This window comes from Pelophylax lessonae (assembly GCF_965119305.1).
Source record: "Pelophylax lessonae genome assembly, chromosome: 1".
Lineage (NCBI taxonomy): Eukaryota > Metazoa > Chordata > Amphibia > Anura > Ranidae > Pelophylax > Pelophylax lessonae.
The window spans coordinates 311466620-311493482 of NC_138768.1; the positions used below are offsets into that span (position 1 = coordinate 311466620).

General features: G+C 41.8%; 1 protein-coding gene across 1 annotated transcript in view; it reads right to left on the minus strand.

Moving 5' to 3' along the window:
- The window catches only part of SMTN (smoothelin), a 269740-nt gene that overhangs the window by 19326 nt on the left and 223551 nt on the right, over window positions 1-26863 (minus strand). Inside the window, exons 11-18 of the mRNA XM_082260465.1 lie at window positions 26626-26772; window positions 25619-25694; window positions 25303-25467; window positions 25105-25167; window positions 23156-23219; window positions 19622-19774; window positions 13808-13931; window positions 12978-13129 (exon numbers count right to left, since the gene is read on the minus strand). Of these exons, the coding sequence (XP_082116591.1) occupies window positions 12978-13129; window positions 13808-13931; window positions 19622-19774; window positions 23156-23219; window positions 25105-25167; window positions 25303-25467; window positions 25619-25694; window positions 26626-26772 (944 nt within the window). The remainder of the gene's footprint in view (window positions 1-12977; window positions 13130-13807; window positions 13932-19621; window positions 19775-23155; window positions 23220-25104; window positions 25168-25302; window positions 25468-25618; window positions 25695-26625; window positions 26773-26863) is intronic.

Here is a 26863-nt window from a genome sequence, read left to right on the forward strand (position 1 = left end):
ACTAGTATACAACCTGCAAAATAAAGTGGCAGTTTCTGACACCACTGAGATAAGGGGTTTTCATCTGGAATGGTCAAACAACAATATGCATTTTCAATTTTAGAAATAATTTCTAACCAATCCTTTCCAGCCTGAGCGGCAAACCTTTTAGCATTTCAGTAGTAAGCAAGTCTAAACCAGGCCGAAAATGCTTCCTCTATTCTGTTTATGTAAGCTGTATTGCCAACCAGCATGCTTCAGTGGACAGTGAGAGTACCAATTAAGATGACAGCAGGTCACCATCAATTATTTGTTATAAATGTGAATCACAGTGGGGAAAAAATTGCCCAAAGAGGAGGGTTCTATTTCTGCCATCATTTTTGTTAAAGTACACCACAATGACAGCAAATACACTGTGGCATACTGAATATGCAGCGTACTGGGGCCATGGTATTAAACGTGATCTTTGCTTGGGCATATATACAAGCTCTGTGACTCATAATTTCCGTGATTTGGTTTATGTATCTACAGAAACAAGCTCCCTAAATTCCATATAAGTGCATGACTAGTCTCTTGGATTGAATACTCTTCCAACACAACTGTGAACTGATGAATGTCCAAGCAATGTGCTGAAGATCTGAGCGTGCCAGAGGACAGCAATTAGATACCTTCAGCTGAGGGACATTAAACAGATATGACTATTGGTTGTAAACCTGGTGACAATCAGCTGCCCAAATACACGCCTACCTATTAAAACATGACATATGGATATTTTTTTTCTACGGTTTAAAAAGGCAACAAATCTTTTATTCTATAGCTATTTGAGTTAAGAGCATAAAGCTCAGTTGGGAAAAGCAAGGATTGTGGACTTGCAACATTTATAGATGAGAGGCAATAGCCCACCATAAGATGGGCATAACAACAAAACTAATTCCTTTAAAGTACATGGCAAACACTTACATACATACCTCTCTCTTTGCATGCTACCAGTAATCTAAAAGGTTTATAAAGCTGCCTATACACTAGTAAAATTTAGTTTGAAACTGTTAGTTTTAAATACTTTTGGTCAAGTTTCGAATTGTTGGAGTCAAATCAAAGTTTGTTTTTGACCAAAGTGATTAGAGAATTTGAAGAAACAGGATGGAAAGTTTGAACTAAAAAATCTCTAAACAGCTTATCTCGTTTGAGGAATTTAAATTCATTCCAAAATCAAATATTAAAAGCAAACAAAATTAGCTTTTGAACATCATATGTTCAGTTATCGAATGTACGAAGAATTTTCATACGAATGCTCATTTGAAAATCTACTAGTGTATTGCCAGCTTAACCAGTGAATCTCTTTGGACCTACGCAGTAATAGCCATCGGCTGTGCCAGTTTTCCTCAGCTGGCTCCTGGCTGTAAAGTGAAAGTGATCCGGCGGCTGTGCGATACCCCATGTGGTTCCTGAGCTCCACTGCTCTTACCGTAAGCCTGGGACCACATCGAAGAGCTTCAAAATGCGGGTGTAGATGCTTGGGAGGGCTGGGAAGACACTGGGGTCTTTCACCCCCATTGTCTCCATGAATAGTACCAGTCAGCTGCCCAATGCTATCACATGTTAGTTTGTTTAACTTGCTATCACAAGGGGTTAAGGCCAAGTTCACCTTTTAAAAAAAAAAAAAAAAAACCCACAATAAATGCAAATTTTTGTGCAGGTTAAAAAAAAAAAAAAGCGCATGTATTAATTTGAGAACAGGAAGATCAATGAATTACAAAGACGCTCGCCAGGGCTCTCGTAGTTCATTGAGAATTTGTAGTCATAGAAAACAGAATGAATGATGGGGTTGTGTGGGCGGAGCCCTGCTGTTTTCAAATTGTGACAGCATTTGCAGGGAAAGGATCCCCCCCCCCCACTGTCATTAGGAGGGGGAGGGGGAGGGTGGGGGTGCAGATACTGGAACATGTTACATGAGAGAGAGCAACAATTCTAGCACCAGAACTTTCAGTTAGCTTTAAACTAATGAGCTGTAAAGGCTTTTAAAGTAGCATCTGTTGAGATTTTTGTGTAGTTTTTTGCAATATAACATGCACATGCAATTTTAAGACTTCACTTTGGTATCTATTAAGCCAGCGTTTCTCAACTGGGGGTTCTGCGGCGATCTACCTGTCAGTCGCAGGCAACTGACAGGTAGATCCCATCCCCTCTGCTGACACACGCAGAGTTCGTATCCCAGCCGCTCCCCTACCTATATGCTGTGGCGTGCTGTTCCCGCTAGCCCTTCCTACCCTCCTGTCCATCCCAGGTGCTTGTAGGACAGCATCTGGGATGGACAGGATCAGCACGCCACTAGAGGACTGAACAGCTGCATCTGCATAAGGAAGCCAGTACTGTAGTGTGCCTAGCTGTGTACCCCACACTATGCCCTGCAGTCTGTCCCCCACGGTCTGCCCCATGCACTGTGCCCCATGTAATGTGCCCAGCTGTGTGCACCACAATGTGCCCCGCTTCCCCCTCACATAATGTGCCCTGCTCCCACATAGTGTAACCCCCCTCCCCCCTTTCCACTGTGCCCTTATGACCCCCTGTACATCATTGAAGTTAGACCCAAAATTAACCATCTGTGCAAAAAAAAAAAAGCATAAAAAAAGTTTCACATTAGATAGGTAACATAATATTCATTTGATTTAATGCTATTTCTAAAAATAATGGTTATATCAACATAAATGTTCTGTGAGCTGTATATATGAATAGTTCAGGGGTTCCCTGGGATTTTAGATTTTTTGCCAGGGGTTCCTCGAAGGTAAAAAAGGTTGAGCAACATTGTATTAAGTTGAAGCAACATCATCTTTTATATTTTACAAACAAATGGGTATTGCATTGTATTGTATGTTTGCACTAAAATTCATTTTATTCTATTATTCCTAAAAATATGCATTTAACAAAACCGTAGCACAAATATAGTGCAACATAAATCTTATTCTATAGGACCTCTGCTTTCAGAAAATATATAAATGTTCTGAATGCTTTAAAGCGGAGTTCCACCCTGGGAATACTTTTTTTAATAAAAATACCCCTGGGACAGTCAGGGCTAGTACATTCCACAATGGCTAGCCTCTGATCTGTCCCGGGTTGCACTTACCTTTTAGGAGAAATACTTACCTTGAAAAAGTATTGTCCAGCGCTGCCATCTCAGGTGTGGGCAGCTTGAATCCAGCGCGATCCTCTTCGGTCCCAGGATGCACTGCACCGGCCCCGCCGTCACTTCCGATGCGCGCGCGTCATCCCTCCACAGCTTCTGGGCATGCCCAGAAGCTGTTTAGAAGGGAATGACGCGCGTGAACCGGAACTGACGTCGGGGCCGGTGCAGGCGCATTGATTCCTGGGAGCGATGACGTTCAGCTCCCAGGAATCATTGCAAAGCCAGGAAGTGACGAATCGCCGTGGCCGCCGAGGGGAGGAAGAAGGAAGTAAGGCAAGTATATTTTCTTCTATACGAGGTTAAAAAAAAATAAAAAATTGCGATTATCCATTTGTTTTTCAGGTGACCCGGAGCGAGAAGATGGAGGCAAGTATAAATTTAGGGTGGAACTCCACTTTAAGTAGTTTTATCCCACTAAATATAACTATGCAACAACTTTATCTACTTTTGCAAACAGAGAACATCCGATACAAATCAAGATGTCTCCAGTACACCCTTGCAAACTTGGTCCTCACTATACAGCATGACCCACATGCAGAATCAGAGCAGTAAGAGCCCCCAAAGCACAACAAAGTTTTTTTTTTTTTTTTTCCCCTGATTCACATATATGTGGGTAGAACGTGCTTAACATTATGAAAGGCTACAAACACACACACACACAAAAAAAGTTAAATTATATGCATATATTTGGTTCTTAAAGTGCATTTGAAGGCATCATATACATCTTGTACATTGTCAAAAAATGTTTTATAGTTGGTCAATTTATCCCTTGCTGAAGTCTCTGTAGAAAAGAGTTTTCCTATTCTCCCTCAGGAGGGTGCTTAGAAAATCTCTGGTTATATGATAGGGCTTGCCCTATGAGGAAGGCCAGCTTGTATATCATAGTTCTGGACCTACTGGATCATGTAGGTTCAGAACTAACTTATGCAAACTGACCTTTCTCAAACAGAAAGCCTTAGCATATGACAAAGACTTTGTAAGCACCCCTAGTGCAGAGGGAGATTAGGGAAGCTCAGTGTCTTGTTCCAGCAACAAGAGTGGCCACTATGTAAAACTGCTAAACAAAATTTTTACATCCTTTACTTGCAAAACATATTCATACATATAAGTTCAATGTATTGAAAAAAGTCGATTTTTGTACTTACCGTAAAATCCTTCTCTGAAGTGCAATTGCAGACGCAGCTCCATATCTTCTTGACCATTAGGTTATGCTCCACCCTTCAGGAATAGGACATTAGGCAGGAAAAATCTTTACCACGCCTATAAGGCTGTCCCTGCAGGCATAACCCCACACACTCTGCTACAGCCCTCAGTTTCATTGCAAGAAGTGTTTAGAAGACAAAAACCCCATTCAACTCAGAGGGGCGGGTGCTGCGTCTGTCAATGAACTTCAGAGAAAGGGATTTTACAGTAAGTACAAAAATCCAGTTTTCTCTATCGTTCATTGACCGACGCAGCTCCATATCTTCTTGACCATTGGGACGTCCCAAAGCAGTATTTGCATGAGGGGTGAGAAAAAAAACGCAAATAAGAACGCAATTCCCCAAAAGCTAAAACTTAGCCAACCAGGTAACAAGGAGCTCAACCAGGAACAACTGGAGCTCACCTAGAAAAAAACAAAAAAAAAAACAAACATACACCCTCAAAGAGAAACAAAGGTTCACTATTAAATAGCAGCCTGCAAAACCTTGTGGCCAAAAGAGGCATCTGAAGATGCCAACACATCTTATTTGTGAACTTATGCACAGGCGACCAAGTTGCCGTCTTGCATTACTGACGCTTGATGGCGAAAAGCCCAAGAGGCACTCCGAACTGTAGTAGAATGTGCCTTAACAGGGAAAGAAGGAACCTGACCCTTCAGTGAATAAGCCTGAACCCCCGCCTGCCTGATCCATCTGGATATGGTCGCAGAAGACGCAGCCAATCCCTTACGAGGTCCTTCGGTAACGATAAAAAGAGCGTCTGATTTTCTGAAAGACTCCATAGTCTCCAGGTAAACCCTGATTGCCCGAACCACATCCAAAGACTGCAAAGCAATTTACTTGGGATGCTTGGGCCTAGGACAAGAGAAGGCAGCATAATGTCTTCATTCAAACGAAAATAAAAAACTACCTTAGGAAGAAAAGACTGATTAGGTCGAAGAACCACTTAATCTCTGTGGACCACCAATGCAGGCAGAAGTGATAGCCACCAAAAAGGCAACCTTCTGAGACAATGAAAGCAGAGAAATTTCCCCAACGTTCTCAAAAGGAGACTTTTGAAGAACAGACAATACCAAATTCAGATCCTCGCCTTGGAGGAGCCATATGGCGCACCCCCTGAATGAAAGTGTGAATCAAGGCATGCGTAGCTAACGGGCGTTAGAAATATATAGCCAGACCCGACACTTGGCCTTTGATAGTACCCAAAGCCAACCACTGTCTAACCCCTTTTTGCAGAAAGGCCAACAACCCTAGCTACGGAAAACAAGTGAGGGTGCACCTTTAGCGATTCACACCATGAAATGTACGATTTCCACGTACGAAGACAGATCTTCCTGGAAGTAGAATTCCTGGCCTTCAATAACGTAGGAATCACAGAGTCAGAAAGACCTCTATCCCTCAACACCTGGCTTTCAACAGTCATGCCGTTAAAGCCAGCGACTGTAAAGCAAGATGGAAGATCGGACCTTGAGACAGCAGATCTTCCCTGAGAGGAAGTCTCCAAGGAGCATCTGTTATTATCTTTATTTGAATCATATAGGAAACCACGTATATAGCTTGTCTATACATTTTAATGTACTTTACAGCAGCACATCTGAGATATCCATTTGTTTCTCTGCTGATTTATTAGGGTATACCACACAATTTCCACATGTTTATCCAGTGGTGGTTGTGCTGACCTTCCACCGCGAACCCTTTGCCACAGCTCCCGGAAATGGGTGATATTTCCCTATGCACCTTCAATCTACTTCATGCGATTTTTGTAACTTTAGCTACCCTGCAAGTGCCAACAGGTATATCCCCATCCCCTTTCTCCCCCCCCCCCTTTTTTTTCCTTTCTTTTTATTTAGAATTTTTCCACTTTCCCCTTCCCTACCCCTTTTTCTTTTCTTCCCTTCTTTCTTCTTTTTTTGGCCGTTTGTTATATTATACTAATAATTATGTATCTTATTAGACACGTATATATTTATACATTTCGCATCTGCTCCTGATGATTGGTTACAACCATGAAACGCGTAAAGCTGTTTTGGATGCCACGTTATGACTATGTGCCTACTATCTTATGTACTGTAAACAATTTTAACCTTAAATTTATTATTTATCGTTCATGCTGGTGCTAGTCCAGAAAGTCTAATAGGAAATCATTGACATCATTATGTGCAATCGTATCATGCTATGATGTAATGGGCTGACTTGTATGCATTTATTAAAGGTTATCAACTAGCAATGATGTATCAATGTTATTATGTTGTGATGCAACATGTATATTTATGAATTAAATGTGATATTATATATTTATACTGTGTTATGAATTTTATGTACATATATGCAATACTCAAGCCAGCTCATTGATTTATTTATTGATATATTTTATCTGAATGCAGCCATGTGTTTACATTTTCTTTTGTTTTTATCTATCAAGGAGCATCTGTGACCAACTTTACTAGGTCTGCGTACCAAGACTGGCGAGGCCAGTCTGGGGTCACCAGAATGACCGGAATCCCTTCCACATCTATCCTGCGTAGAAGCCTCGGCAGGAGTTTCAGAGGAGGGAAGGCATAAATCAGTCGATACTGATCCCAAGGAGCCACCAGTGTGTCTGTGGCTTCAGCCAAAGAATCCCGAGACCTGGCTACAAACCTCTGAGACCCTCGCCAAAGCTCAAGGAAGGTATCAGGGCGGTTTTCTTGAAATTGATGTTCCAACCAAACTCTTGCAGGGTTCTGACAGGGATCGTCAAGTCACCCAGCAGGGCTGAATGAGAGTCTGCTCTCAAGAGGAGATTGTCCAGCTACCCCAGTACCGAAATCCCCTGTTTGCGTAGTAATGCCAACACCGGGGCCAGCACCTTGGTAAAAACCCTGGGGGCGGAGGCGAGACCAAAGGGTAATGCCACAAATTGATAATGCTCCTCTGCTAAAGCAAAATCGAAGAAACCGTTGGTGTCCAGCGTAGATAGGAATGTGTAGATATGCGTCCTTGATATCTATGGAGGCCAAAAAGTCTCCCTGGTGTAAGGACGCCACTACCGTTCGGATGGATTCCATTTGAAACTTCTGGACCCGCACAAAGTGGTTCAGAGCCTTGAGGTCCAGGATAGGACGCACCTTGCCCTCTTTCCTAGGCACAGTAAACAGGTTTGAATAAATCCCTTGAAAAAGTTCCTGAGAGGGAACCGGCACAATCACCCTTTGTGAAAGCAGATCCTGTACCGCCTCTCGGAGATCCCCTAACCAGTCTGCAGATAGGCAAAGATTGGACGGGAAGAACATGGCTGACGGTCAAGACTGGAATTCGATCTTGTACCCTGATCGGATGGATCAGTTTGTGAACCCATTTGTCCTGATCAAGGAAGTGCATGGTTCCGGAAAGAAGTGAAGACGCCCACCCACCCCAGAAACGAGTGAGGGCGAGACGGTTCACTCACAGGCTTGTCCCCTTCCATCGGGGCTCTGGCGTGGCAAGGCCTAGTGCTGGACTATAACCTGCTCACGCACGCTGGCCAGGCTGGGAGACCTTAAGGATATAGATTATCCAGTCCGAAACCCAGCCGGCTGTTGCTTGTAGTTCTCCAGGAACTCCAACTAGTAAATAAAAAAATGACATAACAAAAGTTTCCCTATTAAATAGCGAAGACCGAAGTTCCAGCAGGGAACTAGGTCCTACTCCTAAACTAGGCAGAAACAAACTGAGGGCTGTAGCAGAGTGTGTGGGGTTATGCCTGCAGGGACAGCCCCATAGGCGTGGTAAAGCTTTTTCCTGCCTAGTGTCCTATTCCTGAAGGGAGGATCATAACCCAATGGTCAAGAAGATATGAAGCTGCGTCTGTCAATGAACGATAGATAAAAACTAACTTGGATTCCTATTCCACAGATTGCTCTTAAAGTGGCTGTAAACCCTTAGAAACAGAAGTGACACAGATGAAACATTTTCCTACATACGTTGCACCTTTTTATCTTCATACTTCTGTCCTCTACAGCTTTCTAAAAACACACAGACCAAAGGCTATTTCTCCATTCTAGCGGGAAGGGGGCAGGGATATGATGTCACAGACAGCAGAACAGAGCTGAGTGTAATCGGAAACCTGAGTGAAGGGAAATCACACACCCACCTCTACAGTCTCATAGGGAAACATGCACAGTTGAGGCTGTCAAGCACCTTGCGTGTGCTGAAGGTGGGGACGGGGCAGTCTCCCTAGATTCTGTGGAGTCAGGATAATCTTACAAAAGTAACTAATGCAGGTAGCAAGAGGGGAGACAGAATTGCCAGTTTGTGCTTTGTATTGAGCTAGTACACATTACAGAGGGATAGGCTCTTAATTTTTTTTATTTCAGAGGTTTACAGCCACTTTAAAGAATACTGCTCTTCCGTTGGAATGTGCCGTTTAGCAGAAAGGAAGAGATTCTCTGGAAACACTCAGAAGACAGACAATTCACAAGACAGGTTGAAGTGTCAAGCTAAGTGCTAGATCTGTTTTAATTTATTGTTTAAGAAAAAGCAGACCGTGTTCTTCATGTTAACCCTTCTCAGCACACTCTTCACACTCTTGGCACTCAGCATCACATGCATGGAAAACTGCACTCCTCACAAACAGCGTACACAAACAGCTTCCTATGTACTGATAAATAGCATTCTCACCAGTGAGTCTATCTTGGAAAAAGTCCTAGGACTTTTTGGTTTTTACCATCCCCTTCTGCACGAGGCAGCGGTAGAACTCCTGGATGTACGTGTACACACACTTCCAGTCCGGTTCTCGCATGCGGACCATATCCTCTGCGTCTAGTAACTGTGGACAGTCAGCGTGCTTCCTATTGGTGAACGGATGGGAAGAGGAGGTGGAAAGAGAGGGAAACCAGTGAACACAGCCCGGTGGGGAGAAAGAGAAAAAGAAGAGACAAGAGAGACATTCATCAGTGGTTTAAACATTCTAGTGCCATATCATGAACATACCCATGCTGTGAGGATTCAAGAATTGGGGTGCATGGTTGGGTAGAACAATAATATACTGGGGTAACAAACAGATATCTTACAATTACATGGAGTGTGTTTGTGAATGGTGGAAGAAGTGCTGGGGTATGGAAACAGTCATTGTGAAGTGCAACAAAGCCAGACAGTAAAGAGGTGGCACAGATTTTGTGGGAATCTGAGCGTGTGCAGCACATGAATATATGTATGTGCGTAGTTGGTGGCTGCTCACATGACAGGACCCACAAATGGAAAAAGTTCTTAAAAAGCCACACAGCTGCTAGACTTCTGTAAGTTCATGAAGTTCTTCAAGGGCAAAGGCACCCTGGCCCTAATCCAACTTTAGTTTTCCATAAGATGCCTTGCTTGGATCTTGACATTCAGAAAGGTCTCATGTGAGCTACAGGAAAATGCAAATGGCCAGACCATGATTACTGAACTGCATAGAATTGTACCTTCCTACTCGATTGTACTCCCAAGACTGAAATAATTTAGGATCTGACTTTGTTTTGGAGATATGGCCCCCTTTGGGTTCCAATCCAGATGGCCAGGCCATTTGTATTTTCAGTGCGATATTTCAGTGCCTCATCTCCTATTTAAAAATTATCTATGAACAAATCTAATGGTCATGCATTGTTAAAAGAAAAAAAAAACAAAAAAAAAAACCTTACTTTAAATGCATTATTTTGTATATTTAAACCATTTATTTACATATACTTATCCCATATAAATTCTGGTACATACACTACACTAGTCTCAAAATACATAAAGATAAAGCAAGCACCCACACCCACAGAACATTAAAAAAATGATAGGTTGCGCAGAATTAGAAGCATTTCCCTACAGGCTTTTCTGTAAATTAGGTTTCAGAATCATGACATTCCATGTACTTTTAAGTACGAGAGGCTCAGATAGGCAACTATCCTTGGCAATTGTCCAGTGAGGCAGCTCAAAGCGGTCGCCATAGGAAAAGACATTAAAAATGATAAACATCATTAATGTTGTAGAACGGAATGAGAGGAAGACTACATACACATGCTAAAGGCATAATTTCACGATCTTTAAAAATAGTATTGCTCAACTCAATCAATTAGGGACCACAAGCAGTGGCACACAATTTCAAAAACTAAATAATGGGTGTGTTTGGTATTACCCAGCACACCGTACCACCTTAAAAAAAATGGAATGATTAAAACAGAATAATTATGAGCTAACCAACAAGATGCTTTAATGCTCCCCAGCCAGCAGCACATTCTCCCTATTCCTGAGCTGTGCCACTGCACTATCTGGCTGCCAGGAGCAAAGAAAATACCCACCAGTGGTTAGGGAGTGGCCCACTGCTCTCACAATGGGGAGGGAAGCCAGTATAACTGATAGCCAATAAACATTAAATGCAGCACCTAATTTAAAGTGGAATGCAAGCCAAAACCTTACTTTTGATCTGCATTGTATCCAAAATCTTACAAAAAGGCCAGCGTTCACCTTAAAAAGGTCATCTCAGGTGGCTACCCTGTTATTGCGAAGAAACCGGGGAATATATTACTGAGCCACTGATAAGTGCACTTCATGCCTTCTTTATTTTTGCTAAAGACTGGGCTGGAGTGTCTATATGCACACAGTCTTTGTAAGCCTTAAGGATTGATTTGGGGAACACCGGTCTGAGCGAAATGGTAGCTTTACTGTCCTCCGTTCTCCAAAAATAAAAAAAGCCAAATTGGTTTGCAGATCAAATGCAACTGCATTTCACTGGACTGCTTGCAATTGGCCAAGTGCATAGTCTAGAAGCTGCCAGCAGTAGAGAAGCAAACTGAAAACAAGAAAATCTCTTGTAGTTCGAGATCCAAAAGCAGGAGCACATGCCATGTGGCCGAGCAGGCAGGGACTGATGGCAGAATGGGCCTCCACTATTTCCCCCCCAGGGAACTGTACCATTTCATCCTCAAAAAGTACTGCTTTCTCAGCATTAGCACTTCGGAAAACATTTGAAACAAAGTCAATAAATATTCAGACTTTCACAGCAAATAGGACATTTCCTACATTAATAACATTTAAATGATAAAGGAAAGCAACAAAATAATTATACAAAAGCAGGAAAAGTATGGACTCGAAGCAACATTAAAAAGTATTCCAGATTTATGAAACATATTCAGTTAGTTTAAAATACTGCAAAAACCTTATAGCAAGAAAGCCAGAGAGCACATCAGTTTTAGGAAGATGCATGGTGCAATAGGCAGCTTGATAACACAGAAAACTACACTGGTGAACTGGTGTATCACCACGCTGGTAATGCAGTATTCCAGAGATGTTTATATCACAAGACTGGCTGACCAGCACTACAAATGCTACAGCAAGTATAAAATAGTTCACATCTATGTTTTTTAAATGTAAAAGTTTGGCTGGAATTCCAGTTTTGAAGCCTTTATATTAGCATCTAAAGGGCAAATGGCACAGTCCTAGAATAAAAGGGTCAGTTACACAGCAGAATGCATTCTGGCAAACTAATGAGTAGCCAGACTTAATTATTGGTCTCAGCTATCCACAGGCCTTTATGTTTGTGGGCTGAATAATGCACGGGGCTCTCAGAGTATGGAATTGGATTACTTTTCAGAGATATTTGACAGGTGATACGTTGCCTACTTTAACCTTGGAAATACTGCACCAACAGTGCGTGCATTACACGCTGTTGAAGTGCTGTCCCATTCGCTCGGTTAATAGGTCACATTTGGTAGCAGTACTGCCCCCCCACCTCCCAAACATGAAAAGGGGGATCAATTTTGCCGTGGCTATTAAGCAAAGCATCCCAGTCATGGCATGTGCATGCTCCCTTTTAGCTGCCTTTGCAGCACAAGGGTGTGTGTGTGTGGTGGGACACTTTTGCTATAGACTTGCTGTACTAAGGCCTCCTGCATCAAATCAGTTTTTTTTGCAGCCTTGCTGAATAAAAGTCTTGTGCATGGTTATATGCGCCAATAAAAGCCATTATTCTTGGGAGCACCATACAACATAGAGCACACAACATATACCATTCCATACATTAATAAGCCAAGTCCAGGCAGTGCTGAAAAGCAGGTTAAGTACATTATAGGTGTTAGTGATTTCAAGCTGGTACCGACTGGGAATCAGTGCAATTTAAACACAGCTGGTGGCATGCTTTTAGGACCAGCAGCATGAAATATATAACAGTATATGTTGTCTGAATGGTATCACTACTTAAAATAAATCTGTCAAAAGCCTCAGTATTCTATGCATATGAAAAAAAATGCATGATCAGGAATGGCTCTCTGAAAACCTCATGTCAAAAATCACCCATGGACCCATAGGTATAAACTTTTGATTTTGAATGGAAATCTTACATTTGCTGATACAATTTAAACTTAGCTCCCTGCCGATTCATTCTACTGAGCCTTGCTACTGGTAGGGGCTCCACTGTAAAAGGTACCTATTACGGTTGCATGGAGGTCAGCCTTTAGCTACCACATACATAGCTATGACCACTAATGGAGGACTGTGCATGTCCTAGGTTTTCGGCAAAGAATTTTGCTGATATAACAAGTAAAACATTAGTGTTCCCTCTGTGACAATGTGAATTTCTGATAAAATCAAGACACATAGGAAAAAAAAACAAGCCTGTCAAGAAAGCCAATACATACTCTGCAGCTGAGAAGGCCAGGTCAAAATTCTGTCTTCTGTTCTGTGGACTGAGCTGGTTGTAGTCGAACGCCTCAGGGAAGAAGTTATGGACCAAGGCACAGAAGGCCATTCCATCACTCCAGCTGGAAGAAAAGTTATGGATGTCCACATGCTGGAAAAGGAAGTAAGTGACAATGGTAGCTTCCCATCACCTCAGTACTAAAAATGTTGAAAAACACATTCATTTTTATGCTGGTGTAAATCAGCTCCCAAACATTCAAATGAGGATGGTTACTTAAAAACTACAGCTAAAAGAAAACCTCTACAGATAGAATGATGCGATTGCTGACGTCCTATCCTAATGCTACTCATTTGACCTTCTAGGTCTTCAATGCTTTCCGTGTCATTGACCTGGAGCAAATACACAGCAAATTAAATCAGTGCAGTCAGAATTAGGCCCTTTTCACACATACAGTCCGTTCAGTTCATCAGTTCAGTCACGTCAAAATGTATCCGTTTTTCGTCCTTTTTCATCCGTTTTCCTTCCTTTTTCATCCATTGTTCATCCGTTTTTCATCCGTTTTTTTTCCATCCACTACCAATGCAAAAACGGATGAAAAACGGATGAACGGACAGCATGTGTGAAAGGGGCCTTACTGAACTGCATATGTGTACCAGATAAAATAAAAAAATAACAACCAGGCAAATGGCATCTTCAGTTCGAAAGGACAGCAATGGTAGCCTTCATAACTATCTTAGTACAAATTTTTCTGAAGATAAAGCTACTTTTTACAATAATTTTATTTCCAGAAACGGGATACATGGAACATATAAGATCTCTTAGACATACCTCATAACCTCGGGTCTTTGCTTTGCACCAGTCTAACAACATTTGCTTGATACTGTTTGCATTAGGGACGCCAAATGCAGATGACTTTGGAGTGGCGACTTTGGCAAAAGCAGGACTAGATGAGCTAGGAAAAAAAAGAATGAAGATGATGCACAAAGTCATTATAAATCATTTCAAGATTAAGGTCTTTAGAATGCGCAGTCCTCATTCTATGTGAACATTAAAGTGCATCTACACCCAAAGAACAAAAATGTATATATTGCAGCTTACCAGTACTTCGATATAGGGGTGCATGTTTTCTTTATTTTTTTTTTCTCCAACTTTTTATTTAAAGTTTTATAATTTTACAAATAAAAAAAAAAAAAAAAAAACAAAGAAAAAAAACAAAGCAGTCATACATTACCTCAATATAAACATATCGAGTAGAAGCTACTTTACAAAGGCTCATAGTTAACAATATAACTGGAGATGAATAATACACTGAGATCAAGAAGGGGATATCCTTAATCCTGATGCCCATTTATCATTAGGCGGAGCAACAAAGTTTCAAACATTTTTCATCACAAACAAGGGAGCTGTACCACTAAGCCCATATCAGAAAACAAAATCATCACAGGACATGCCTACCCATTGTTTGCTTTTGCCACCCATATTCGCCTGTACAACATACCAGTCGTTTCTGATCTAGTCTCACCACCAGTACAGTTAACATTGTAGAATCTGCAGGGGCACTACTGCTATGGGGGCTAGTCCTGGAATGTGCACCCATGGGTCCTATAATTTGTTGATCTTGTGGGGAGTGCCTCATCGCAGTAAAATTAACCTGTGTTCGCCAGTCCTCAAAAGTAGGAGGGAGTGTGAAAATTTACAGGCCAAAGATTGAGGCATACAGTATCTCAAAAAAGTGAGTACACCTCTCACATTTTTTGTAAATCTTTTGTTATATCTTTTTATGTGACAATACTGAAGAAATGTCACTTTGCTACAATGTAAAGTCATGAGTGTACAGCTTGTATAACAGTGTAAATTTGCTGCACCCTCAAAATAACTCAAACACACAGCCATTAATGTCTAAACTGCTGGCAACAAAAGTGAGTACACCCCTAAGTGAAAATATCCACCCCCCCCTCTCCCCAGTGTCATGTGGCTCATTATTGTTACAAGGTCTCAGGTGTGAATGGGGGGCAGGTGTGCTAAATTTGGTGTTCTTGCTCTCACTCGCTCATACTGGTCACTGGAAGTTCAACATGGCACTTAATGGTAAAGAACTCTGAGGATCTGAAAAAAAGAATGGTTGCACTACATAAAGAGGGCCTAGGCTATGAGAACTGCCAAGACCCTAAAACTGAGCTGCAGCACAGTGGCCAAGACCATACAGCGGTTTAACAGGACAGCTTCCACTCACAGGCCCCGCCATGGTCGGCCAAAGAAGTTGAGTGCACGTGCTCAGCGTCATATCCAGAGGTTGTCTTTGGGAAATAGACACGAGTGGTGCCAGCATTGCTGCAGAAGTTGAAGGGGTGGGGGGGGGGGGGATCAGCCTGTCAGTGCTCACACAGATTGTGTTTGGCGGCAAACAGGTGAGGTGTACAAAGACAAGTGTGCCTTGCCTATAGTCAAGCATGGTGGTGGAAGTGTCATGGTCTGGGGCTGCATAAGTGCTGCCGGCACTGTGGAGCTACAGTTCATTGAGGGAACAATGAATGCCAACATGTACTGTGACATACTGAAGCAGAGCATGATTCCCTCCCTTCGGATACTGGGCCGCAGGGCAGTAGTCCAACATAACGACCCCAAACACACTTCCAAGACGACCACTTCCTTGCTAAAGACACTGAAGGTAAAAGGTGATGGACTGGCCAAGCATGTCTCCAGACCTAAACCCTATTGAGCATCTGTGGGGCATCCTCAAACGGAAGGTGGAGGAGCGCAAGGTCTCCAACATCCACCAGCTCTGTGGTGATGTCATGGAGGAGTGGAAGAGGACTCCAGTGGAAACCTGTGAAGTTCTTGTGAAAGCCATGAACAAGCGGTTTAGACATAAATGGCTGTGTGTTACGTTATTTTGAGGGGACAGCAAATTTACACTGTTCTACAAGCTGTACACTCACCACTTTACATTGTAGCAAAGTGCCATTTCTTCAGTGTTGTCACATGAAAAGCTATAATAAAATATTTACAAAAATGTGAGGGGTGTACTCACTTTTGCAAGCTACTGTATATACTACTTCAGCTAAGAAACCCAATGTAGAGGTCAACAGGCCATTGTGCAAGGGAGACTGGAATGCTTGATTGATAGTAGCGATAACACAACGCCAGCAATGCACAAGTGTGGGGCACTTCCAAAGCATATGTAGAAGATCTGCAGGGGATCCTCCACATCTGGGACAGTTCAGACTCTCTCTACAGTTCCAGAAATGTAATTTATACGACATTCTGTAACAATATATAACAAAGGGTTGGAATAGACATTGCATTGGTGAAAGGAACACTAGCAGGACCGGTTTGAGAATAGTTTGCCAAATCTCCCCATATAAGGCAGCTATAGCCATATCCCAAACTCTCCTGATGTGAAGCTGTATGGTACCCAAGAACTAGTAAGGGTGGAAATGAGGCCCTTTTTTGCCTGTAGCAGTAGCCAACTGGTCCATAAGTGGAGTGTTGCGGTCTAAGAGTAGTTTGCTTAGCCTGGGCCGAGTGGGCATGACGAAGCTGGAGGAATTGGAAGAATCTGCAAGAGGGCATATCGAATTCTCGTAAATCCTGAAAAGGATTTCAGTTAGTCATTGTCAAATAACTGATGAAGGAACTGGGCACCCCTGGAGTACCAGCCATCAAAGCTCTGCAGTTGGCCTTATTCTTCCAAAACACCCTCCCTCCCAAATAGGTAGGTACTTTGCTATCCCATCAGATCTCATAATTCGCTTCATCTCATCTCAAACTTTAATCAAAAGAATCCAAGTGTGATATTGGGAACATTCCCAAAGCCTGCCCGCCCGCAATTGAGCCAAAAAATTATATCAACTGGATCTAGACAAAAGAATTGCCTGAATGGGATCTCGGTTGCTCAAAATGTCCCACCCAGAAAAGGGTTGCAATTGAGCAGCTTTGAAGTACAATCTCGCAAAGGGAACGCCCAAGTCCCCCTTTTTTTTTTTTTTTTTTTTTAAAGCTTTTGTTCCTTTACTTACACCTGGTGATTCTGTCACTAACACTTCATTTCCTAGGGTGACAATGATCACTCACTGCACTGCATTCATGCAGGAACACCCTCGGACAGGAAGTGCTATAAAATAAAGGAAAAAAAAACACGACAAAAACCTCCCCCTCTCCATAATGGATAGGAGAAGTTTTGTAGTCCACAGAAAACTGCTCAGAGTTGTTGACACTGCAGAGTGCACAGAATAGCAATGCATTTCTGGAAGATAAGCAGGTTTTTGTACTACTTGGGGAAAAAAAATATGTAAAAATGCTTCCTTAAATCGTAATTTCTTGAAACAAAAAAAAATGCTCCCAATCTTATATTTAACAGAATAAAATACAGCAAAAGAGTTCATGTTAGGTTTTACATAAATACAATACATTTCAACTCATTCTATCCCACTGAAAATTTAACAGTGCCAGTACAAAAAAGAAAGAAAAAAAAATAGAAGTGTGCATCATACATCCACTGCAAACTAAATTGTCACTGCAGATTTTTACAGTTTGCTTTGCTTCACCATGTGTTGTGAAAGCTGAGCATCTACCCAAGTCCTGTATTACTTAGACATGCAGCAGACAGCTAATGATCCAGCAGCAAACAGTAAAAGTAAACAGTCAGCAATCATCTACTGCATGTAAGGGGCCTAGATATAGCAGGCTAGATGTTCAGCCAGACAGTGAAAAGTCAGACTCTTGCTTCACTTGCTTTGCTGGTGACTGCAAATAAAATCCAGATACCAGACAGCAAGATAGGAGGAAAACCATGAAGTTTCCATACGGTTATAAACTTTCCTACAAATGAAAATCTCTGTAAATGGCATTTTCAGAATATGGAAAGAAATGGCCTTTTATATATTGGATCATGAATTTAAAGCTTTACTCCGATTGTCTAAAAAAATCTTTACTAAAGAAGGTCGGCCAGTGAATATCAAAACACCGTAAATACATCTTTTAGTTATTTTCATCCACTGCAACTTTACAGTCTTTGGAAAATTCCCATAGACACAAATTCCCACTCTGCAGAGAAAAACAGGTCAGAAATAGCACGTACAACATTAATAATGCTGCCTTTCCTTTGAATAAAAAAATTGTAGATACAGGCAAGAAAGGGTAAAAATTTAAAACCAATGACTTTTGGGTTTTTGACCAAGTTACAAAAATATCGTACTCCTCTTACAGTTGGGGTCCCTCAAGGTTCTGTCCTTTGACCTCTTCTATTCTTGATGTACACTTCTTCTCTGGATCAGCTGATCACCTCCCATGACTTCCGATACCATTTCTATCCTGACGACACCCCGATCTCTACCGCTCAGCTCACCCCATCAGTTTTCTCACGTATCACTGATTTACTAACAGACATATCTGACTACATGTCACACCACTTCCTCAAACTCATTCTATCCAAAACTGAGCTCATAATATTTCCTCCCCCACATGCCTCTTCCCGTGACTTCTCTGTGAAGATCAATGGCACAATTATCAGTCCTTCCTCACATGTCAGGGTGTTAGGAGTAACTCTGGACTCAGAAGTGTCCTTTCAGGCCCACATCCAATCCCTGTCCAAATTATGCTGCCTCAACCTCTGCAACATCTCCAGAATAGGCCCTTTTTAACCATTGACACCACTAAGCATCTAATTTACTCCCTGGTTATCTCTGGCCCTGACTACTGCAACTCCCTCCTCAGATTCCCTTACTTAGACTAACCCCCTTCAGTCCATTATGAATGCTGCTGCCAGACTCACCCACCTTACCAACTTCTCAGTATCTAGTACCCATGTCTGCCAATCCCTCCACTGGCTTCTGGTCACCCAACTACTAACTACTAGTACTAACAACTTACAAAGCCATCCACAACTCTGCCCCCAGCTACAGTACATCACTAGCCCAGTCTGAAAATATCAACCAAACCGCTCACTTCCATCCTCCCAAAACTTCCTGCTCTCTAGCTCTCTTGCCACCTCCTCCCATGCTAGCCTCCAGGTATTCTCCCAAGCTTCTCCAATCCTTTGGAACTCCTTACCCCATAATGGTCCTGCTATCTCCTAATCTATCCATCTTTAGACGATCCCTGAAAACCCTTCTCTTTAAAGAGGAGATCCACCCAAAGTGGATTTTGACAGGTACTTGCTCCCATTTCTGTTCCGGTCGCCTTAAGTCTTGAAGTCCTCTGGGACACATGACAGGTCCTAGAAGACTCCGGAACCAGTGACAGCGCAGCGCCGCTGGTTCATGCACAGTAGGCACCCGACTGTGAAGCCGCAAGCTGTCACAGCCTAATGTCCATAAGGGAAATGCTGGCGCTGCCAAGGGAGGCCACACAGCGAACATGGCTGGGGAGAGTACACTGCTGGAAAGGTAAGTGGCTGTTTATTACACGTCAGCAGCTACACTTTTTATAAACCCTGTACAATAAAAATATCCCGCAGCCACTCCAGTAACCATTTCCCCATCAAAGTTCCTAGTTCAATTCCTAGAAGTGCTACTCTTGCTGCTTCTTGTTCCATTACATAAAAGTAATAAATCCAACAGGAACTGAAGAGTGGGAACCATTACCTGCTATGGCAGGTGTACAAACCCAGAACTGTACCATGGATAATGTGAAAGTGCATACCTTCCACTATCCTTCCCCAGTTTCTCAATCATGGCTTTGCGAGCTTGTGTGGCTGGTGTTTTAGGAAGGTTTTGGGCCTTCATGAGCTCCTTCTTCCTTTCTGCCTCTCTCCTCTGCGTGGCTGCCACACCATCATCCTCCCGATCAAATACACTGCAGGCATTAAAACAATAAAACAGAGTTATGCCAACATAAACAGGAATTTATAGTAGTGTAGAACTAAAAAAAAAAAAAAAAGGTTATTGAAACCAAATTTTTGGTGCTCTTTGCTACTAGTCATGCGACCAAAGGATTAGATATTCCAGCATGTGATCTTTGGCAGAGATCACTAGACCATGACTAGTTGTATGTTTTTTTCTCCCATTTCCAATGATAGAAAGTCAAGAGTTTTAAATGCAGAAGTAGGAACAGCATTATAAAATGCAACAGGGCAATTAGACCTAGGCTGTTGCCTGGCTGAAATATGCAAAAAAAAAAAAAAAAAGAATCCCACTGGACTAGCATCCCTGTTTTTTTTTTTTTTTTTTGTGAAGTATACAGTGCCTTGAAAAAGTATTTATACCCCTTGAAATGTTCCACATTTTGTCATCTTACAACCAAAAAAGTTGGGGATTTTATGTGAAAGACCAACACAAAGTGGCACATATTGTGAAGTGGAAGGAAAATGATAAACGGTTTTCAAAATGTTTTACAAATAAATATGTGAAAAGTGTGGCGTGCAATTGTATTCAGCGCCCCTGAGTCAATACTTTCTAGAACCACCTTTCACTGCAATTACAGCTGCAAGTATTTTTGGGGATGTCTCTACCAGCTTTACACATCTAGAGAGAGTGAAATTTTTGCCCATTATTCTTAGCAAAATCGCTCATGCTCCGTCAGATTGGATGGAGTGTCTGAAGAGCAATTTGTGTTTTGCCGCAGATCTTTTAATTGGATTTAGGTCTAGACTTTGACTGGGCCATTCTAACACATGAATATGTTTTGATCTAAACCATTCCATTGTAGCTCTGGTTGTGTTTTTAGGGTCGTTGTCCTGCTGGAAGGTGACCCTCCACCCCAGTCTCAAGTCTTTTGCAGATTCTAACAGGTTTTCTTCTAAGATTGCCCTGTATTTGGCTCCTTCCATCTTCCATCAACTCTGACCAGCTTCCCTGTCCCTGCTGAAGAAAAGCATCCCTACAACATAATGCTGTTCCCACCATGTTTCACGGTGGGGATGGTGTGTTCAGGGTGATGTGCAGTGCTAGTTTTCCACCACACTTCGCATTTTGCTTTTAGGCTAAAAAGTTCCATTTTGGTCTCATCTGACCAGAGCACCTTCTTCTACATGTTTGCTGTGTCCCCCACATGGCTTCTTGCAAACTGCAAATTGAACTTCTTATGGCTTTCTTTCAACAATAGCTTTATTCTTGCCACTCTTCCATAAAGGCCAAATTTGTGGAGCGCAAGACTTAGTTTTTTTTATTTATGGATTGTCTTCAAATTTGGTAATTTCTTTTGCATGTGTGCGCTATTCTTTAATATACATGTCTTTTGGTTCACAGCTGCACCAGCTTTAGAAATACATGAGTATGCTACCCCAAATTTTTTGCTTGTTTATTATGTATTCGGTCTGACCAGACTACTGAGGTTGAGCAGCCCTCCCCACCCCCCACACACACCTGTACTCAATCAGAGTCAACTATCAAGTGGATATAGGAGGAGTCCCCTGTAGTGCATTTGCACATCTTTCCCAGCAAGGAGTGTTGTCTCCAAGGGTTAGAAAGGCTGGATTCATCTCTTTTTCATGGATAGTGTAAGACCCACTGATAATGGGGTACTTTGACGTAGTGGTGGGCTTGAGCACTCTTTGGCCATATGGTGGGACCAAATCCCCATTTTTATTTATGGATTGTCTTCAAATTTGGTAATTTCTTTTGCATGTGTGCGCTATTCTTTTTTAATATACATGTCTTTTGGTTCACAGCTGCACCAGCTTTAGAAATACATGGGTATGCTCCCCCAAATTTTTTGATTGTTTAAATTGAACTTCTTATGGCTTTCTTTCAACAATAGCTTTATTCTTGCCACTCTTCCATAAAGGCCAAATTTGTGGAGTGCAAGACTTAGTTGTCCTGTGGACAGATTCTCCCACCTGAGGTGTGGATCTCTGCAGCTCCTCCAGTTACCATGGGCCTTTTGGCTGCTTCTCTGAGTAATGCTCTCCTTGCCCGGACTATCAGTTTAGGTGGATGGCCATGTCTTGGTAGATTTGCAGTTGTGCCATACTCTTTCCATTTTCAGATAATGGATTGAACAGTGCTCCGTGAGATGTTCAAAGCTTGGGATATTAATTTCATAACCTAATCCTGCTTTAAACTTCTCCACAACTTTATCCCTGACCTGTCTAGTGTGTTCCTTGGCCTTCATGATGCTGTTTATGCACTAAGGTTCTCTAACAAGCCTCAGAGGGCTTCACAGAACAGGTGTATTTATATAGAGAATAAATTCTGAAGGCAATTGGTTCCACTAGATTTTAGGGGTATCAGAGTAAAGGGGGCTGAATACAAATGCACTCCACACTTTTCAGATATTTGTAAAACATTTTGAAAACCATTGATCATTTGCCTTCCACTTCACAATTATGTGCCACTTTGTGCTGGTCTATCACAGTGATGGTGAACCTTGGCACCCCAGATATTTTGGAGCTACATTTCCCATGATGTTCATGCACTCTGCAGTGTAGTTGAGCATCATTGAAAATGTAGTTCCAAAACATCTGGGGTGCTAAGGCTTGTCATCACTAATCTATCACACGAAATACGTCTTTGGTAGTAACATGACAATGTGGCAAATATCAAGGAGTATAAATACTTTTTCAAGGCACTGTAAACACACCCATTTCTACACCTTTGGCTGCTGGATTTTCCTAGAGTAGTTTCATGCAAGAGAGAACATCAAGAGAAGCAAAAACTGATCTCTAGTACCAAACTATACACAGTGAAAAAAAAAAAAGATATTTGGAAGGGGAAATATTTATATTTTGAGTCGATTTAATTTGGTTCATACGATTTTTACAGTTTTAGATTTTATTTGAATGTATAAATTTACAAACACACCATATTAAAGACAAACTTTGATTTGCAAATAAATATTCAATACATGACAAAGTGTTCCCAGAGCACTATGGATCAGCTAAATGGGCAGCATGCAGATTAAACAAAGCTATAAGGTTTAGCTTGTCCGACTTGAACCTCCTACTGAACCGTCTAATAATGTAAATTAGTCACTGCTATGAGATCCCCCTTGAGTTCTATAAACAAAATGGAAAGCCAAGGGTGATACAAGGCTCCAATGTGAAGAGAATACAAATTCTGGCTGAATAAAGTCAACATATTAAATATGCAACATTTCATAGTTACTTGACAAAACCCTTGTAAGTCTTGACCATGAAGGAAGAAAAAAAAAAAAAAAAAGAAAAGAAAAGAAAGAAAGAAAGACATGAAATATGTGCAAATTCACCATACATTCCTTTTAAAGACATCTCATATTTACCTGCCCACTTTCTTAGATGTTGCGCTATATGAAGCAGATTGTGTCTGGACAACTGTACCACCTTCTGTAAAAACAAGACAACCAGAGATCTATATCTTGGCATATGAGCAGTCAAACACAAAATCACTTACATATGCTATTAAATGGAAGGCACCAATCTAAAAAAAAAAAAAATAAATAAATAAAAATACTGATAAATGAAAAAGCATGACGAGGAGAAAGGTCATAAGGACAAACAGTCCATTTCAACCCCTCAGTTAAAGATAGGGGTTTGGGGCGTTTAAGCCTATCCTAGGAAGTGAGAACCAACCATTGGAAGCTCTTGGTATTGCTCACAGAGACTTCCTAATCTGTGGAGCATCTTTGCAGCCCATCTGATTCTTCTGTCTTGCTGAAAAGTACTGAACAGTGCATGGGTCACAGTCTGGGGGTAAGAAGCAAAAGCAAGTGCCTACGCTACAGAGGACAGGTAGAGGTCGCCTCACCTGTTGTTCTCGAGGACAGGTAGAGGTCGCCTCACCTGCTGTTCTCGAGGACAGGTAGAGGTCGCCTCACCTGCTGTTCTCAGGGAAATATCTCTATTTATGGCTAGCTTAACCCGCACCTTTTCCAGGCAAAAACTAAAAAAAAATGACTATTAATATTGCTAGGATTTTATGTATTACTTTCATTATTATATATACACTGCATGGGAATTTAACCGATTATTTTAGCTTATTTAAGGTTGTGAAAATTACCTTTGCAAATAATACTGTATTAAGTGCAAAGAAAAAAAGGATTGTGTGATGAAAGTCAGCACAGTTTCAACTCATTTCTTAAAGCAGAGCGCCACCCAAAAGGGGAAGCTCCGCTTCTGCCTCCTCTCTCCCGCGCCACATTTGGTTTTGACAGGTACCTGCTCCCACTTCCGGGTGAGATCACCTGGAAGTTTGGCCCCCCTCCTGCCGCCAGGCCATTCCCAAAGCGCAGTAGGAAACCGGTGTTCTAAAATTTAGTCGGACCCGTGAAAATCCCGGACCCTCGTCACTTCCGGTGACGCTACGTCACAACCAGCTGGTGCGACAGCTGGTGCGAGCATCGGTGCGCATGCGCACAACACAGTTCCCAAGGTCCGATGAAATTCTACTACTAAGCGAACAGCTGATTCAGAAAAGGAGGGGCTGAGGTGGACGGTGCGCATGCGCACAAGACAGTTTTCAAGGTCCGACGAAATATTAAGACTTAGCGAGCAGCTGACAGAGGAGGAGGGGCTAAGGTGGGACACGCACACACCGCCGCGGGAAAATCTTAAAACACACGTTGCAGAGCTGACGGCGGGAAGGGAGTGAATCTATCTATCTATCTATCTATCTATATATATATATAGGGCTGTAGCGCCGTGGGAAAATTTTAAAACACGGGAATAATATTTCGTCGGACCTTGAAAACTGTCTTGCGCGCATGCGCACCGTCCACCTCAGCCCCTCCTCTTCTGAATCAGCTGTTCGCTTAGTAGTAGAATTTCATCGGACCTTGGAAACTGTTGTGCGCATGCGCACCGGTGCTTGCACCAGCTGTTTGTGACGTAGCGTCACCGGAAGTGACGAGGGTCCGGAATTTTCACGGGTCCAACTACATTTTAGAACACCGGCTGTAAAGTCACAAGTTTCCTTTACAAGCAATGGCGGCGGCAGCACTCTAGAGCCAATGGAAAAATTGGCTGGGTCAAGGACACCACTGGATTCCTGGACAGGTAAGTGTCCTAATATTCAAAGTCAGCAGCTACAGTATTTGTAGCTGCTGACTTATTTTTTTCTGATGGAGTCTAGAGCTCATTTTTAATCTAGGGAATATTCCCTTGCAAATTGAACAGTCCATTTGCTTTTAGTAAATTAACCCCAAAGTGTTCAAGATTACTGTAAAACTGGTGGAACACTGCAGCATAGTCTGGAATATAAATACAGACTTACTTTCTGATCTTTTCATATAACTAGCCTCCACTGTAGTTGTTCTTGATGTTCTATTGCCATCATCTGCAAAAATAAATTTAATAAATGTTCTAATTATCCCCTGGGGAGAGCATAATGCAATTGAAGTAATAAAAACACGCAAAAATAATGGGCATATGAAAATAACTTCTAGTACTTTCCAAAACCATAAAAACTTACTGGACTGCACCAGTGTCTGTGTTTTGGTGACGGTGCTGACAGCATTGCCATGGTTTATAGTCTCACTTTGCCGCAGACTTGTCTCTGTGCTTCTTGCTAGCCGGGCTTCCTTCTCTTTGGTCTTCAGCTCTTGTAAGCGCTGTTCCCTCTCTTTCTCACGTTGTTCTGGAAATGGAGGGAACAAAATTGAATAAAGGCTTTTTAAAAAAATTCAAATCAGGAAAAATTACCAAAGAGCGTCAAGTGCTTATAGCTCCAAGCAGTATGCAGATAAACGCAGAGAAGAACTAGCAAAGTAAGGATACATGTAATATACCTCTCTTCCTCTGTCGTAACTCCCTCATGGCTGTCCTGATCAACCTTCTTTCTTCAAAGTCTGTGGTCTTATCCAGCTGTAGAAAGAAGCATTTTTTCAGACAATATCAGAGGGGCAACATCCATACATATGCTTGAAACAGTTTTGCATTTAATGCCTAAATTTATTTAAGCAACATGAAATGGTTTTTCAACCTAGTTTTCCTAAAGGCAATAGAAAATGTAAAAACCAGTGTAAAGGTATCCATGGACTCCATATTTCCATTTTCATGTGGGAACACAATGTGGCGGCTATAAAACAGAAAAGAATATGGAAATGGAAAGTAAGATTTTCTTAGAGTATTTACTGTTCATTTCAGAAAGGCTGGTGCTGGGATTTCTGTATGTCCTTACGTGGACATATGTTTTAAAGAACTCTGTTGTATGTGCAACTCTGGAGGGGGGAAGTTTGACAGTCACATCATGAGATGCCAAAAACAGGCATTCTGATTGGTAATTAAATTCAGTGGCAATGCCTTCATCCAACTTGTACATTCACAATGCAGTGAACAGCCCAAAACAGTGCCGCAAGATTCTGACTTATCTCCGAATAGACAGAAAAGAACCATAGTTGGTTGGACAGAATTCTGCAAGCCACGATACATCATAAAAGAGATACAGAGTTTCCCTGCCCATACATGGTGACACCATCACATTACTGTTTAAAAACATTTTTTGTAACGTGACAACTCTCCATTTATGGTGTGTCTTTGTCTTCCGTTATCTTGAAATAACTCCTTTTAGCTCTGGTGTGAAGATGAGAAAATATGACAAAAATAGGATGCTGCTGGTTGTTTTTAAATTGGTTTACATAGCAATAGGTTATGCTTCGGAAATCAACCCAATATACTGTAGAGATGGCTGTAGGGTACACTGGACCCATATCCAACTAGCCAGATGGTGCTTCATCAGACAAACAACAAATTCAACTGTGCATTTATAGTAGCAGCCAGTTCACAAGGATCTCACCATTTTATCAAGGACATCCTCATCTTCTATAGTGCGTAGCTCCTCTGCGGTCAGCTTTGCTTTCTTTTCCGATTCTACCTTCTCAGATGTGCTTGGAAGAAATACCTCTATTTGCTGGCTAGTCTGCTGTGGTTGCTCTGCTTCAACCTGCAAGAGAGACCGGTCATGTAAGTTAATATTTAGGTATAAGAATAAAATGGAACTAAAAGGCAGAAGTTTTTTTTTTATGTTTGCATAG